Source organism: Canis lupus, chromosome 16, assembly GCF_003254725.2.
Source record: "Canis lupus dingo isolate Sandy chromosome 16, ASM325472v2, whole genome shotgun sequence".
Classification (NCBI taxonomy): Eukaryota; Metazoa; Chordata; class Mammalia; order Carnivora; family Canidae; genus Canis; species Canis lupus.
Genome location: NC_064258.1, coordinates 24,472,981 through 24,490,743, shown reverse-complemented (window position 1 = coordinate 24,490,743; position 17,763 = coordinate 24,472,981). Strand labels below are relative to the sequence as shown.

Sequence of the window (17,763 nt, the reverse complement as noted above, 5' to 3'; positions counted from 1 at the left end):
GAAAAGCACTCTTGGGATGGAACTGCCTTGCTCCCCCTCCCCCTTAAATCCTCGTTTTTAAAGAATTCTTGTTCTGCCTCTTACGTGTTCTTGGATATTGGAATGTCTCTGATAATTGCTATTATTTGTGTAATTTAGATCACATCTGGAGTCTGTTCAGTTTTGAATATTGTAATTTTAGGAGCATATTGGAAAACTAGAGCATGTTCAAAGAAATGGCAAGGTGGTAGAACTATCTAAAAACCATATACCACACCATCAACAGTGGAAGAATCAAACAGAATTGGTCTGGAAGAAAAACCATTGAAGTGAAAGCTTGTAGCTGTCTTCAAATAACTGTGGGGCTATTATGTAAATTTGTTCTGTAAGGCAGATCTAGGAAGCAAATTTCAATTTAGCAAAAGAAAGAACTTTCTAATAATCAGAGCATTCCATGAATAGAATGGGCTTTCTCAAAAGGGTGAATTTCCCTTCAGTGGATGAATTCAAGGAGGGTTGTATGACCATCTCCAAGGTCCTGTAAAAGATTTGACTGACCCTGCTAAAAGGGGCACACCCAAAGACTACAAGCATTCCTTTCTTTTTATCATCCTGCATCACATTTTGCAAAGCACTTTATAGTTTACAAAGTACTTTCACACATACTATCATTTAATCAATCATGCTTAGTTCTTATAACATCCCTGTGTGTCCAGTACTATTAAAGAAATCAAGGCCTGAATTAGCAAGACTTTTTCAGTGAATGACATTAAGGTTAACACCTAGGTCTTCTGATTTGGAATCCAGTGTTTTTTCCACAACTCAGATAATTTAGTATCTAAGCCTTTGTTAGTAAAAGCACAAAGCATTCTTAGAATCCTACCATTTTATTTTATTTTATTTTTTTTAATTTATTATTATTTTTTTTTATTTATGTATGATAGGCACACAGTGAGAGAGAGAGAGGCAGAGACACAGGCAGAGGGAGAAGCAGGCTCCATGCACCGGGAGCCCGATGTGGGACTCGATCCCGGGTCTCCAGGATCGCGCCCTGGGCCAAAGGCAGGCGCCAAACCGCTGCGCCACCCAGGGATCCCCAGAATCCTACCATTTTAGAGTAGAAATGATCCAAAGAGATTTTCTGATGTGCTAGTCATCTCCCTCATTTCATTTTATTTCCCTCTCAATTCTTATTTGCTGTATGAATGTCAAGGAATAACACAGCAGAAAGGGTTAAAAAGATTTTCAAGTCCAACGTGTATCATATCAAGTATTATTTTGCATACTTCTTTCAAATTCTTGTTCATAAGCACATATGATAGTCTAGATTCCATTTTGTATTCTATATATTTTGTCTAATTGAAGAAACTAACCCCCCAAAAGTTAAATGGCTTACTCTTAATTTGTAAAAGAAGTTAGTAATGACACTAGTACTATAAGCCAATATAGTGTTCTTTTTACCAAACTGGGCCAATTAAGAGAACTACAGTTATATTCCCTCATTGTAGAAGAATGTACTAGAAGCACTGTGTAAACACATGGACAGGACTAGATCCTTATTCTCTAGGAAGATTCTTTCCCTTCATTACAGTCTCTGACTGATTTACATTATATATATTGTATTTTCATCAGGATTATTTTGGAGTCTGTTCAGAGCCAGTGATCAAAGATAATGTGGTTGTGGTTTATGAGGTACTGGAAGAGATGCTTGACAATGGGTTTCCATTGGCTACCGAATCAAACATCCTCAAAGAACTGATCAAGCCTCCCACTATCCTTCGAACAGTGGTCAACACAATAACAGGTATGGAAAAAGGGGAAACCCACAGAAAGCTGCCATCTTGGGTGTGGCTTCCTCCCGGGGTGTGTGTTGTTTTGAGTGCTTGTCTTTGGGGCTCTCGGATGTCCAGGTGTTTTAATTTTGCTCATTATAATCTTTGATTATGACCTGAAATATGTCTTTCTCATGTGGAAAATGCCCTGATTTCAATGACAGAATAAAGTGTGCGCCTTTATTTATTTTTTTAAAACTTTAAAGAAATTTTTATTTATTTATTTGAGAGAGAAAGAGTGAGCAGGAGCTGGGGGAGGAGCAGAGGAAGAGGGAGAGGCAGACTCCCTACTGAGCAGGGAGCCAAACATGGAGCTTGATTCCAGGACTGTGAGAGCATGACCTGAACTGAAGGCAGATGCTTAACTAACTGAGCCACCCAGGTGCCCCAAGCATGCTTCTTTAAAAAGAGGGCTTTTGTGTTTGTTTGGTTTTTTTTTTTTTTCTGATTACGGAAGAAACACTTGATTATTATAGAAATGTCAGAGATACAGAAAAGCACAAAGAACTTGAAAATAACTCTTAATCCCACTTCAGTTTTGACATATATTTTATCTTTTCTAGACAGATAAATAATGATTAGATGCATGGAATTTTTTACAAACAACTCTTGTATATTTTTTAAAACTTTCATCAGTATTTTGTGAACATTATCCCATTATGATACATTTTAAGATTTTATTTTATTTATTTGTTTATGAGAGACAAGAGAGAGAGGCAGAGACATAGCAGAGGGAGAAGCAGGCTCCCCGCGAGATGCAGGACTCGATCCTAGGACTCCAGGATCACTCCCTGAACAGAAGGCAGATGCTCAACCACTGGCATCCCAGATAACAAGGAATTAACATTCTTATATTTAAGTCTTTGTGTACATGTGAGGTGATTTGTTTTCAGTACTATGAATGAAAGTGCTAGATCCAAGGGTGTGCACATTTTAAGGACTTTAATGCATTGTGCCAAACTGATCTCCAAAAAATTTATACTTTAGTAGCAATTTCTATGCACCCTGGCCAACCCTATCGTTATTAATAATTTTTTCAAAGCTTTGGCAATTTAATAGGTTAGTTATATCTTATTTACACCTCATTTTTTATTATTAAGGAAGTTAAAACCCATTCTAGTGTTTATTGAGCGTTCTTCCTCTATTGTGAATTTACCTAGTTGTGTCCTTTGTCCAGTTTTTCTTTTGTTGTTGAAATGTTTTTCTTTTTTTTATACTAATTTAAAAGAATTCCTTTTGGGGCACTTGGGTGGCTTATTCCTTTAAGTGTCCAGCTCCTGATCTCAGCTCTGATCTTGATCTCAGGGTTGTGGGTTTAAGCCCCGAGTTGGGCTCCATGCGGAGTGTGGAGCCTACCTAAAAAAAAAAAAGGACAAAAAAAAAAGAATTCCTTTCATTTAAGAACATTAAACTAATGTATGTATGTTGGAAATATACATGGTAGTTTGTAGTTCTATATATTTTTTAATCCACTGTTATAAATATTTTCTCGGGCAGTCCAGGTGGCTCAGCGGTTTAGCACCGCCTTCCGCCCAGAGCATGATCCTGGGGACCCAGGATCGAGTCCCACGCCAGGCTCCCTGCATGGAGCCTGCTTCTCCCTCTGCCCGTGCCTCTGCCTCTCTCTCTCTATGTCTCTCATGAATAAATAAATAAAATCTTTTAAAAAATAAAAATAAATTATTTTCTCACAGTCACTTGTCATTTAATCATTGTCCATGGTGTGTTTGTTTAGCCACATTCAATTCTGATTTAGTTATATTAATCATTCTGCTTCATTGAGCTCTTACATCTTGGGTCTTGCTTAATATATGAACAAGGATTTGCATGGTATACTTTTACAAAGTAATTGAAAAATACAGGGTGGGGGAAGAGGGAGAAAAAAAAGAAAAATACTTTTAAAGAAGTATAAATATGCAGAATAGCTGGGTATATTTTGAAAAAGAGTTACAAAGCTGTTGGACAGATTTGCCTTGTTAAATATAAAGCTGTATTATACATGTAGTATAGGAAGTAAAAACTCATAGATAAGTTATAAAAGCCAAGGCAGTTTTGAAAATAAATATTTTTTAAAAAGAACAAGAGCAGAAGAGAAAATGCGTCATATAAGATACATTTTAATAAGTTTTGGTAATTTTAAAAACATAGTATTAACCCAGTAATAGACAAATAGATGATTCTGATAAAGGATAAGGTAGTTCAGAAACGGACCCTTGCTTTTGTAGAAATTTGGTATATATAGATGTCATGTATCTTAGCGTGGGCCAGGGGCAAATTGTTAAATATATTGTATTAGGACAGTCAGCTTTGATTTAGAACAAAATGAAGTCCCCTATTCATTGTGTACACAAAATAAATTCCAGCAAGGTCAAAGAGTTAAATACAAACCTTGTAATTGTTAGAAGAAAACCTAGGGGAATGTCTTTTTGATCTCAGAGAAGGAAGGGTCTTCTTTTTAAAAAAGTGTATTTTCTTCTAATTCTTTTATGGTTTTACTTTTGGACTTAATTCTTGAATCCATTTGGGAATATCTTGGTTAACAATATGAAGTAAGGCTCCATGTTTATTTTTCCAAAATTACCTACCAGTTTTCTTAGTGCCATTTACTAGGGCATTTAAGATTACTAAAGTAACCTTTTTCCCTGTTTTAAAGTGATATTTTGTGTTTTACTAAATCACTGTGGATTCTTTGTTTTTAGGCTTCCTGTTTTATCTGCTTTAATTATTATAGCTTGATGACATGTTTTTATTTTTATTTTTTATTTTTTTTGATGACATGTTTTTAAAATGGTGCCTCATTTTAAGAAAACACATTTGTTGGGTTTTTCAATATTCTGGATTCATTTAACTCTTAAACGTTTTGTTAGTGCCTGAATCATTTATGAATACTATGTAGTCATTTTTCTGAATCTCTCTTAAATCTAGAAAAAGGTACCTGAGAGTCACTTTTGAAAAGTTGAAATGTTTTGCAAACATGCTGAATATATGTGTGTGTTTAACGTTTCTTTCTTTAGATTAAAAAGATCCAGGTTGCAAGAAAAGGAAATAGATTTTAAATTAGTTGTAATATTTCAGAATTTCAGCATAGAACTTTTGGATTAAAAAAGTTTTTGATGCTTGTGGGAGGGAAAAACAAGGAGTTGATTTACAGGGAAAGACCTAATTTGTATTCTTTTCCTAAGATTCAGTATAGTGGTAGTAAAATGTGTACATTTTAATACCTAGAAGAAATGCACTTAAAAGCCTACCTTAAACTAGAATATCGTTTTTACCCATGAAAATTTTATATTAATATGTAGTTCACTATCCCTACTGAAAGCCAGTACATTATTTAAGCTACAAGCTATTGTGAAATTTGAGAGACCCAAGTTCAAGTTTCTTTCAAAACCAAAATATGATATCTATTTCTCAGGTAACTTTTTAACCTTTATTCTGCTCAAATAAGCAGACTAGATGGCGACAAGTTTTTAGAATAGACTGGTTATCCAGATAGAAGTTGAGAAAACACTTATCTTTCTTTCTTTTTTTTTTTTTTAAATCCACCAATTGAGTGCATGAGTAGTGGGAGCATAGAATTTCTAGGGAAGTGTTCTATGACTATTATATAATTGGTTACATTTAATTAAATTGGAATTAAATTACAGTCAAATTCATTATTGTAGGAAGCACCAATGTGGGTGACCAGCTTCCTACTGGACAGCTCTCAGTGGTGCCCTGGCGACGGACTGGGGTAAAGTACACCAACAATGAGGCCTATTTTGATGTGATCGAAGAGATTGATGCCATCATTGATAAATCAGGTAGGTGCTTTTATTTATTTATTTTTCCTAAAGATTTTATTTATTTATTTATTCATGAGAGAGAGAGAGAGAGAGAGAGAGAGGCAGAGATACAGGCAGAGGGAGAAGCAGGCTCCATGCAGGGAGCCTGATGCGGGACTTGATCCCGGGACTCCAGGATCACGCCCTGAGCCAGTGGCAGGCGCTAAACTGTCGAGCCACCCAGGGATCCCCAGGTAGTTGCTTTTAAACTGTTTTCAGAACTAGAAAGAAAGTGTCTCCTTCATATACTTGGTAGTATCAGAATTATCTCTTATTCAAGATCATTTTAATTTAGTACCTACTTTGTGTCAGGTACTGTGCTAGGTACTGGGAATACACTTAAATATTAATATGCAGATGACATGATCATATATAGAGGAATGCCTAAAGACAGTAACAGTAAAAAACTGTCAGAACTATAAACAAATTCCATAAAGTTGCAAGATATATAATCGATATATTAAAAACTATATAAATACAATCAATATATAAAAAACTATAAAAAGGGATCCCCAGGTGGCTCAGTGGCTTAGCACTGCCTTCAGCCCAGGGCATGATCCTGGGGTCCCAGGATCGAGTCCCACGTCAGGCTCCCCGCATGGAGCCTGCTTCTCCCTCTGCCTGCATCTCTGCCTCTCTTGCTCTCTCTCTGTGTGTCTCATGTATAAATAAAATATTTAAAATAAATAAATAATAAATAGAAAACTATAAAAAACTTCCTTTTTTCCTTTTTAAGATTTTGTTTACTTATTCATGAGAGACACAGAGACACAGGCAGAGACATAGGCAGAGGGAGAAGCAGGCTTCCTACTGATAAGGGAGTCCAACGTGGGGCTCGAAACCAGGACTTTGGGATCAAGACCTGGGCTGAAGGCAGACACTTCACTGACTGAGCCACCCAGGCACCCCAAACTAAAAAGTTTCTGTGCAAAAACAGTCAACAGAGTGAAAAAAGCAACCTGTGGGAAAAACTCAAGGAGACCATGTTAACCTGCAGAAGGATGAAACTGGATCATTTCTTCACACCATACACAAAAATAGACTCAAATTGGATGAAAGACCTAAATGTAAGACAGGAATCCATCAATATCCTAGAGAACACAGGCAGCAACCTCTTTGACCTTGGCCACAGCAACTTCTTATTAGATGTGTCTCCAAAGGCAAGGGAAACAAAGGCAAAAATGAACTATTGGGACTTCATCAAGATAAAAATCTTTTGCACAGCAAAGGAAACACTCAACAAAACTAAAAAACATCCTACAGAATGGGAGAAAATACTTGCAAATGATGTATCAGATAAAGGGCTAGTATCCAAAAATCCTTAAAAAACTTAAACTCAACACCCAAAGAATATATAATCCAATCAAGAAATGGGCAGAAAACAGGAGCAGACATTTCTCCAAGGAAGACATACAAATGGCCAACAGACACATGAAAAATGCTCCATGTCACTCGGTATCAATGAAATACAAATCAAAACCACAATGAGATGCCACCTCACACCAGTCAGAATGGCTAAAATGAATAACTCAGGAAACAATAGATATTGGCAAGGATGTGGAGAAAGGGGAATCCTCATACACTTTTGGTAGGAATGCAAGCTGGTGCAGCCACTCTGGAAAACAGTATGGAGGTTCCTCAAAAAGCTGAAAATAGAGCTACTCTGTGACCCAGCAATTGCACTACTGGGTATTTACTGCAAAAATACAAAGGTAGTGATCTAAAGGGGCACCTACTCCCCAATGTTTATAACAGCAATGTCCACAATAGCCAAACTATGGAAAGAGTGCAGATGTCCATTGACAGATGAATGGATAAAGAAGATGTGGTGTATATATACAATGGAATACTACTCAGCCATCAAAAAAAAATGAAATCCTTCCATTTGCAATGATGTGGGTGGAACTAGAAGCTATCATGCAAAGCAAAATAAGTCTGTCAGAAAAAGACAATTATCATATGATCTCAGTCATATGTGGAATTTAAGAAACAAAACAGGATCATAGGGGAAGGGAAGGAAAAATAAAACAAGATGAAATCAGAGAGAGAGACAAACCTAAGAGACTCTTAATCATAGGAAACAAATTGAGGGTCGCTGGAGGGGAGTGGTGAGGAGATGGGGTAATTAGGTGTTGAGTGTTGAGTGTTAAGAAGAGCACGTGATGTAATGAGCGCTGGGTGTTATACAAGACAAATGAGTCACTGACTTCTGCCTCTGAAACCAATAATACACTATATGTTAATTAATTGAATTTAAGTAAACTTAAAAAAAACAGACCCTGTTGAGTGAAATAAAAGAGAAGTCGGGGATCCCTGGGTGGCGCAGCGGTTTGGCTCCTGCCTTTGGCCCAGGGCACGATCCTGGAGACCCGGGATCAAATCCCACGTCGGGCTCCCGGTGCATGGAGCCTGCTTCTCCCTCTGCCTATGTCTCTGCCTCTCTCTCTCTCTCTCTCTCTCTGTGTGACTATCATAAATAAACTGAAACTTTAAAAAAAAAAAAAAAAAGAGAAGTTCAGAATTGTGAAAAGGTACAGCATTTAAAAGCCATGCAAAGAAACAGAAACCTGCAGAAAGCACTGAGGAAGAGGAGCTAGAAAAACAAAACAGGGTGAGGTTAAGATAAAGGAAGGAGTGGTCAATAATGACAAGCCACTGAGAGCTCCTGTAAGATAAAGACCAAAAGTGTCCATTCGATCATTGGCAAAGCTCATCGGTCACATTAGGAAGAGCAGTTTCTACTCTGAAGTTTTCTGAACCACTGGTTATGATGATAATCCTGTTTGATTCCGGTACTAGATAGAAAACTTTTAGGGTAATAACTCTCTTATTAATCTTTTATCCCCATTGCTTCATCATAGCATCTCATCCTTGACATACAGTTGATAAATGTTTGGAAAGATGGAAAAAGGCATGGGGTAGACGAATTGCGTAGATGGACAGAGGAAAGAAAAAAAGGGAGGGAAGGTGGGAGGGGGAAGACAAAAGCTGAGAAAAGTTGAGAAGGAAAAGAAAGTCAAAGAAGGTAGTAGGGAGCAAATAAGTTAGTTGTTCATGGAGCACAGAGATGTGGAGCACAGAGATGTGTTGAATAACCTCTTACCTTCTTTTGGTCTTGCTCCTCTCTCAGGTTCCACAATTACTGCCGAGATCCAGGGGGTCATTGATGCCTGTGTCAAGCTGACTGGAATGCCAGACCTTACACTTTCCTTCATGGTAAAATCCTGAACCACAGGTTCAAATCTCGGGATGGCAGATTAACTGCTTCTGGATAGACAGTGGTGAGAATGGAATGGAACAGTAAGAAATAATTAAGGACAGGGACGCCTGGATGGCTCACTCAGTTAAGCATCCAGCTCTTTATCTCAGCTCAGGTCTTGATCTCAAGAGTAGTTAGTTCCAGTCCCGCTTTGGGCTCCACGCTGGGCATGGAGCCTTTTAAAAGAAAAAAGAAAAAGAATTAAGGACAGCCACAAAGCTTGTATCAGTCTTGAATTTTCTAAGTAGCTACAGAATTTGTGTGTGTGTGTGTGTTTGAATAAAAACAGCATCTGAGAATGGATAAAGAAGATGTGGTTTATGTATACAATGGAATATTACTCAGCCATTAGAAACAACAAATACCCACCATTTGCTTCAACGTGGATGGAACTGGAGGGTATTATGCTGAGTGGAGTAAGTCAATCGGAGAAGGACAAACATTATATGTTCTCATTCATTTGGGGAATATAAATAATAGTGAAAGGGAATATAAGGGAAGGGAGAAGAAATGTTTGGGAAATATCAGAAAGGGAGACAGAACGTAAAGACTCCTAACTCTGGGAAACGAACTAGGGGTGGTGGAAGGGGAGGAGGGCAGGGGGTGGGGGTGAATGGGTGACGGGCACTGAGGGGGGCACTTGACGGGATGAGCACTGGGTGTTATTCTGTATGTTGGCAAATTGAACACCAATAAAAAATAAATTTATTATAAAAAAAAAAAAGCATCTGAATGACTTTCCCAAAAGAAATGTGGGTGTTTAATTCCTACTTCCTGCTTCTCCTTGCCTGATGAGTACAGAATCCTCGGCTGTTGGATGATGTCAGCTTCCATCCTTGTGTTCGTTTCAAGCGCTGGGAATCTGAGCGTATCCTCTCCTTCATCCCTCCTGATGGAAACTTCCGCCTGCTCTCTTACCATGTCAGTGCACAGAAGTAAGCGGCCCTTATAATTAAGAATAGAATCTGTGTCTATGTGTATATGTGGAAACAGTATCCGTAGTGATTAAGGACTCAGGCTCTAGTTACCTGGGTTCAAATTCCAGCTTCTGTACTTACTAATTGGGTAACCTCAGGTGAGTTGTTTAACCTTTCTGTGTCTGTTTTCTTATCTGTAAGTGGAAAACAAAAAATGGACCTTATTTGAAGATTAAACAATCTAAATAGTGCTTAACACAAAGTTGGTACTCATTAAGTTTGCTGCTGTTTTTGTTGTTGGTATATGTCTAAACAAGAACACTTTTTTTCTCAGGTTGGAACCTGAGTATACCTGTATTCTATCCTCCTGACTCAAAAGAGCATTAAACTATGCTCTGATGCTATGAAAAACTCTAAAAGGCAGTCCAGTCATCTTTGGTCTTGAACATTCTCTTTAATACTTTGTGCAGGGACTTTAGAAGCCCTTGGTAGAAGGTGTGTAATAGAAGGTATACAGACTGGAGAGAGCCATGATAGCTCCAAGCCACCAATATTTTCCTGTGTGATTTGTAATAAATAATTTAGGACAATATCTGTGTGTTTGAGAACAAAGGCTCTGGGCTCAGACTGCCCACATTTGAACCCCATCTTCAGTACTTATGATCTATGACCTTGGGCAAATTGCTTCATCTTAGTGAAGTGTAAGGACATCATTATTTATGTATAAAATCAGGACAGTAGCAGTACATACTTCATACTTATTGGGAGGATTAAACAAGATAATGGAGATAAAATATTTAGCATAGCACTGGTACATGAGAGTGTTTAATACATGTTAAGAACTATTACTGAAAAAAAAAAAAAAGAACTATTACTGCTTTGGTATTACTCTGTGATTTTTCTGTTTCTTGTTCTGTCTCACAACCTACCCTACCTCCCAGGGTTTTTGTGAGGATCAGAGGAAGTCAAGTAAAAGCACTCCCATGTGGTGTGAATAGTACTCTCTCAAGTACAAATAATTACTGGTCACATGTCATAAAGTAAAACACAGAAATACAGCGACTCCTAATTTTTATCTCTAATGCCTTTCTCATAGTAGGCTTAGTATACCTTTGATTTTTGTTAATATTATTCAGAGTCATTCGAAGTTAGTTGACTTACTAGACAGCATCTTAGTTTTATAAAAAAAAATGAAAGATTACTGGTGTTTTTTCCTGTGCTTATTTTTTAATATAAGGAATAAATTAGGTAAGGAAGGAAAAGCTGTCAGTGGCGGGGGCGGGGGGATGCTTATTATAAAAGGAGAAATGTTGCCATTTTTCCAGTGTAGTAATGAAATGGTGTTTCTGTCTCTCTACCCCAGCCTGGTGGCAATTCCAGTGTACGTTAAACATAACATCAGTTTCCGGGACAGTAGCTCACTTGGACGCTTTGAAATAACAGTAGGACCGAAGCAGACTATGGGAAAGACCATAGAGGGAGTGATCGTCACCAGCCAGATGCCCAAAGGAGTCCTAAATATGAGCCTCACACCATCTCAGGGGACACACACATTTGACCCAGTTACCAAGGTAGGAGAAGAACACACAGGAAGTTTTGAATTGCCGATGTTAAATAGAATTATTTCTGCGGGAGCTCTCCATGTAGACTTTACACCTTATTGAAAAGAGCTTAATCAAAGGGACATCGTTTTCTCCTTGAGATAATTTGCGGTGACAAATAGTTTTCTCTATTGAAAACCATTTTAGGGATGCCTGGGTGGCTCAGCGGTTGAGCGTTTGCCTTTGGCTCAAGGAGTGATCCTGGGGTTCTGGGATCGAGTCCCATATGGGGCTCCTTGAATGGAACCTGCTTCTCCCTCTGCCTATGTCTCTGGCTCTCTCTGTGTCTCTCATGAATAAATAAATAAAAATCTTTAAAAAAAAAAAAAAAAAGAAAAGAAAACCACTTTAGAGGCAGCTGGTAATACTATGAACAGATGCCCTGAGGTTAGAACTCAGCCACCTCAGATGAAGGGTTCCACTGTGACTGCTTTGTTTTTCTTTGAAGATGCTGTCATGGGATGTAGGAAAAATAAATCCCCAAAAGCTGCCAAGTTTGAAGGGGACCATGAGTCTTCAGGCTGGAGCTTCCAAACCTGATGAGAACCCCACAATTAACCTGCACTTTAAGATACAGCAGCTGGCCATTTCCGGTGAGTGACTTACAACCTTATGTTCATGGGAACATAAGTAGGACACAGATCTCGGAAACTCTTGTACTGCCTCCCTATTTATGGAGTTTGGTTTCATTACCTGATAGGTAACCTTGAGTAAAATCTCCTCTAGCATTTGTGGGGAATGTTCATCATCCTTACTTTGAAGGTGGCCAAAGTGATCTGACTGCACGTATCTAAGACACAGTTAAGAAGGAAACAGTGGGGATCCCTGGGTGGCTCAGCGGTTTGGTGCCTGCCTTTGGCCCAGAGCATGATCCTGGAGACCCACCACATTGGGCTCCCTGCATGGAGCCTGCTTCTCCCTCTGCCTATGTCTCTGCCTCTCTCTCTCTCTACCTCTCATGAATAAATAAATAAAATTTAAAAAAAAAAAAAAAAAAAAAAAGAAGGAAACAATGTGTGTAGACAGAGTGTTGATGAGCAGGTGTGTAGTCATCCCGGGCTTGTCACTTTGGAGTTCCCAGGGTTTTCAGGATGGGAAGCCTTCTGCGTTCTCAGCTAGTGACTGAGAAGAATAGTTTCCCCTCCTTTCCCCCAGATTCAGAAGGACTTTCATATTTGCTTTTATTACTATGTGGAACCCACGTCAGCCTGCTGCAGTCTGCACCTGTCTCAGGATGATGGTGATGATAGTTAACTGCCTACGGGGCAGTTACTATGCACCAGGGACTGTTTTAAGCTCATTTCATCTATTTTATTATTTAATCTTTAGAGCAATTGTGTGAAGTAGGTAGGAGATGACTTCAGCTTCATATGAGGCTCCTATTTTTCTTTACCAACAGAACTTGTCTAAGTGGTTAGCATTCATTTAAATTATAAACTCTTAAAATAAAAATAAAAATAAAAATAAATTATAAACTCTTTCATCTTTAAACACTTCACAAATTTTAAAGCCCTATATAGTATAAAATGTATTTTGCTTAGTATTGAAAATGCTTAGGCAGCATTCATTTATTAATTCATTCATTAAGTTATATTTATATCATTATTCATTAATTTCATTGTTAAATCATGTATTCCATCTAATAACTTGAGAAAAACATAGAGGAGTCTTATTTTTCTTTTATCCTTATTTCAGTCCCCATGTGACTTTTCTGCCCTTGCCACCTTATAAAAAGGTCTTCCAAGTCTTCCAATAGGATACCTTTTTGTTGGAGCAGTTTTTATTAGTGTATGGACCAAGAGCAAAAAATCTGTGAGCTTCAGAAAAGTGAAATAAATCGGGGACAATTACTATTGCTTTTCTGGGTCATTGTTACTCTCTCTTTCCCACCAATCCCTCTGAATTAAAACAAATTTAACCAGATGTCCCACATGCTTCTTTTGAACAATGCTTATGTGTTCCTTCCTTCCAGGACTCAAGGTGAATCGTCTGGATATGTATGGAGAAAAGTACAAACCCTTTAAGGGCATAAAATACATGACAAAAGCTGGAAAGTTCCAAGTTCGAACCTGAAGGGAGTTTTGCAAAAAGAACAGTCACGGACCCTTTTCCCTTTCTTACTTGTCTAAAAGTAAAAAATATCATCCTGTCTCCTAGGTCAGTACCCCCTTCTGGACCCACCCACTCCCTTTTTTCCTTAGCTTTCAGTGTGTGGAGCTAATCAAGGGAGAGAGGGTCGCCAGGGAGAACCAGCCAGAACTGGAACACAGCACCAACTCCGTCCTGAGAGAAGAAATGTGTGGCGGAGGGCAGAGACACTTGATGCCATATTTAACAGTTTTTAACCTGGTCACCATAGAAAAAGACTGGCCTTTGTTACTTGCTTGGCTTTAATTATCTAAAGCCAACGAACGACTTTTTGTTTTCTAAGGTAGAAAGAAATATTAGAAAGATGAGAAAGAAGGAAAGAAAGCTTGGAAGAAAATGAATGCTAGTCAAGGAAAGGCCAGTCAAGGATCTGATATATGAGGGAGAAGAAAGGAAACAGTGTTGAAGAAGTTTGAGGACACAGGCTCAAGTAAAAGGGGCAGGAAAGGCAATCAGGCCTCACATGGAGGATTGGAAGGAAAAGAGTGGAGTTGGTTTCTTTCTGATCCCTTTACTTTGATATATGTAAAATCATTAGTATTTCTAGAAGTGAACTGGAAACTTCTTAAATTTGAGTCCAGTAATGACACAGAAAACCCCAGTAGAGTCAGATTTTCCCTTGAAGACTGTGACGATATCCGATCAGTGTTCAGATACTAACTACTGTTGGCTGTTGGCACTTGGTCTGTCATCTCCAGTGAGAAGGTGATCTTCCCTCTTCCTGTTGGAGGTTGCCTGAAATGCCCCTTTCCCTAACCCAAAACAATTTACTCACTTTACATTACAGAATTCAGCCTTTTTCCTGTTACCCAAGGACAGTTTCAGAAAAACCAGTCCCATAATCGTAGGACAGCCAGATTTTGTGTCACAGTGTTGGAGTGTAGATGGCCAATTCATTCTTCATGAAGTGCATCACAGCTGTAGCCCAGCGACTCCTTATACTTCTCAGAGCCAGACAAGTGCTGGAGTCTAAGCCTTGCTCTCTAATGCTTTCCATCAGTCACTCTGAGTAAAGAGAAAGCTTACTTTATGAGTAAAATGTAAAGAGGGGCGTGGTTAATCCTGGAAGCTGCTCAGTAAAGTTATTTCCTTGGAGTCTCCTGTGCTTGACTCTATAATAGATCTATTAATAACATAGATCTACCAATCCATCTTTGTTTCGAAGCAAAAAAACAACAACCCTGAACCTTTGAATAAAACTGATATTAAAGATGATGGGCCATGTTGATCCTGTGTAACCCAGTTACACAGAAACATGGTAGCTGAGGGGGTACCTCAGACTTTCCCAATGGGTAATTTTTATTCTAGTTCAATATGCCTATTACCATTTAAATATTTATATAAAAGACAGGTTTTTAAAATTATTGTTATAGCTTAAGGAGTGGTATTATGCTCTGATTCATGCATGGAGAAAAATGAAGACCTGTACTCTCCAAACCCTGTAATTTTTCCCTAAAGCCCTGTTTCCAAATACTTAAGCAATTTTGTTTTGCTAGTCTTATCTCCCTACTTCCTGGACTTGTTTTTGCTGCAGAGTAATGCTGCTTTATGGTTTTCCTCTGGGATAAATTGTGTTGTATACAAACAGGTGTGTTTCATACTCCCATCACTCCAGAATTTGTTCTGAATTACTATGTCGTATATACACACCTGACATAGTAGGGGAAACAGCTCTGCCTAGGAATCCAAAATACTTGGAATTACTTCTCCTGTGGGCTCTGAAGGATTTAAGGTTTCCTAGGTGATAGGAAACAACCAGTCTTGGTCCCTGGATATTTTTAGGTTATAAATCCAGCTGTTCTATTACCTCTCAGACAGCTCATCCTAATTTCAAGGGAAGAATTTGACGAAAAATCAAGTATCTAGGGTAGAGGACCTATGAGCCTTAGCATGTGAAGTAATATATCACCTGTGTAGCAGACCTCTGGAGCCCAGTGGAGCATCACCATGACCACTCAGCCACGTGTTAGCATAAGTAGTGCAGGGTGTCCTGGTTCAGCTGTTCAATTCCATATGTGGTTAATGTGTGGAAGTATCTCCTGTGTTTAAATCGTAATAAAGCTGAGTTTTACCAGTCCTCTATGTCCTAAGTGTTTTGTTACCAGGACTAGCAGTAGTGCTAGGTAGAAGCAGTAAGAAATAAAACAATTCAGGATGATCTTACTGCTTCTGTCTTTTCAAGCAGTAGACCTGAAGCCATGTGTATAATGTGATTCTTGTTACCTCTGGAAATAGGGGATGTTGGTATTAATGTCTTTTTAAGGTGGTAAGAACAAAGGTGAAGATGAGTCATTTTCCCCCAGTGTGGAAAAAATGAAGCCATTAAAGCTTCCCAGTGGCTGTTCTAGTGCTTTCCCCACTCTTGATCTTGGGTTGGTCAGTTCAGGTGTGAAACAGGGCTTCAAGGTCCTAGAAATCTTAACTGTAGTAAAGATTTCTTGGAAGATAAGTCATGGACCGTCTTTGTAAAGTATATGGTCAGTGGTGGTTATTTCATCATTTGTACCGACATCATTTGGTAAATCCCTCGGCCATGAAAAGACTTTAGGACTTTTTTCATTATGAACTACAGTGTTTGGTGTTTATCAATACTCCATGCTATCTTAGTTATTAACATGTCTTTACCTGTGGTCTGGCTGTTCTGTGGTTTGACCAGGTGAATTTTACAATACTTGTACTTGCCTCTGTGGCCAGTAGGTGGTGACTCAGTGTTAGCAATGGGATTAATTTTTTAATTGTTAGAATTTTAAAAGGGGGAATTGAATTTGAAACTCTTAAACGATCCCCCAAGATTGCAAATAGTGGAAATTATGTGAGTTTTTGGCTTTTGAAGTTAAACGTGGAACCAAACATTTATGACACTTTTTGATAACCAGATGTAAGGTCTAGGACAGCAGTTTCCATTGTCAGAGTTCCTCTCAGTCTACCACTAAAATGTATTGCATAGCTACCCGAGAATCTTTCTTGTCCTTCAGACCTGTTAGTGTCTATATGCTTTATTAACAAGCTGGGGATAAGGAACTATTTAATTTCCCCAATTAATTTAATAAAGTATTTAATTTCCAGACATTTTATCCTAAATTTCCTAACTCATGCCAGAAAAGGATATGTTGTTGTTCTTTGAATGTATTTGAGTGTAATTCAAAGGGCTCCATTTGCTGGGACTCTGCCCTGTAGCTCGGTCTGCGACCTCTTGTGAGCAATTGTCTTCATCTCGTCTATAGTTGCCAGGACTTCACCCAGAGGAATGCTGGGGCCTGTGACTTGGCGATTCCATCCAGGGGGCCTTGCTGTTTGAATTCATTTCATTCACCCGGCTCTCTGAAGAAAGGCAAAGGGAAAGGGGAGGGGGTAAAACCCACTGAATTCCTGCCAGAGATGCACTAACTAGATGGGACTCCTGCCATTGCCATCCTGGAGCGGTGTTTGTCTCAAATGGCTGAGGTGTGCTTCTGTTTAAAAAAAAAACAAACCACCACTTGCACGGGGGAACTTGTATGTGAGCAGTGTAAGGTTGAGAGAAATCTGACTTCAGTTTCTGTGATCTGCATTTATCTAACTGCTCTGGGTGCTTGAGCATTTCAGTGGTGTTTGGGTTTTGTTCCCCTCTAAATCAAGCTTCTGGCCTTTAGAGAGTCTCTTTTGTGAGCTGGAACTATGTACTTTTTTTCTAAGAACCTCTGAGCAGTTCTCACAGCCTTTCAAGAGGTAGAGCCAACTGCAACCACCTTTTCTCCTCTGCAGGAAACTGCTGGCATATATCCAACAGTAAGCATCCTCAGATTTATTCTTGGATCTGGAGTGGCAGTGATAATACCTGTCAGGCTGCAGCCAGGAATAAGAGTTGCATCGCTAGCTAAGCAAGTAGTCGAAGAGAAGCAGCAAGCAGCTTTATTTAAGTAACATACGAGCATGGACTGGTCTGGGAGTTCATTCTTTTTAGTTTTTCTTTTGAGTTTTATTTACTTAAGTAATCTCTACACCCAACACAGGGCTTGAACTCATAGCCTGGAAATCAAGAGTTGTGTGCTCTTCGGACTGAGCCAGCCAGGCACCCCATCCCCATGGTCTGGGAGTTAATTCTTTCAGATGAACAGGAAATGGAATGGGAAGAAAATGGCCAGTACAGGCTTCTAGTGTGAGCAGCAGTGGGATGTTGCTAGGCTCCAGCAAGGTCATGCTTGGGGTCTTCGTACCCCTTTGCTT

The 17,763-nt window shown here is 38.9% G+C and overlaps 1 protein-coding gene and 1 long non-coding RNA gene across 4 annotated transcripts in view; one reads left to right on the top strand and one right to left on the bottom strand.

The window, feature by feature from the left end:
- The window catches only part of AP3M2 (adaptor related protein complex 3 subunit mu 2), a 39,010-nt gene that overhangs the window by 8,215 nt on the left and 13,032 nt on the right, over nucleotides 1-17,763 (top strand). For 2 of the 3 annotated variants that reach the window (XM_035699891.2, XM_035699889.2), the window contains exons 3-8: nucleotides 1,612-1,783; nucleotides 5,474-5,611; nucleotides 8,763-8,848; nucleotides 9,693-9,826; nucleotides 11,172-11,379; nucleotides 11,858-12,002. In XM_035699891.2, the coding sequence (XP_035555784.2) occupies nucleotides 1,612-1,783; nucleotides 5,474-5,611; nucleotides 8,763-8,848; nucleotides 9,693-9,826; nucleotides 11,172-11,379; nucleotides 11,858-12,002 (883 nt within the window). Of the gene's footprint in view, nucleotides 1-1,611; nucleotides 1,784-5,473; nucleotides 5,612-8,762; nucleotides 8,849-9,692; nucleotides 9,827-11,171; nucleotides 11,380-11,857; nucleotides 12,003-13,381; nucleotides 15,635-17,763 lie in introns of those variants that run through there. The other variant, XM_035699888.2, reaches the window with a different exon arrangement.
- LOC125752668 (uncharacterized) lies at nucleotides 2,475-8,871 on the bottom strand. Its single transcript, XR_007402729.1, has 2 exons — nucleotides 8,736-8,871; nucleotides 2,475-3,167 (listed from the first exon to the last, which is right to left on the bottom strand). It is a non-coding gene; the product is annotated as an uncharacterized LOC125752668 (long non-coding RNA).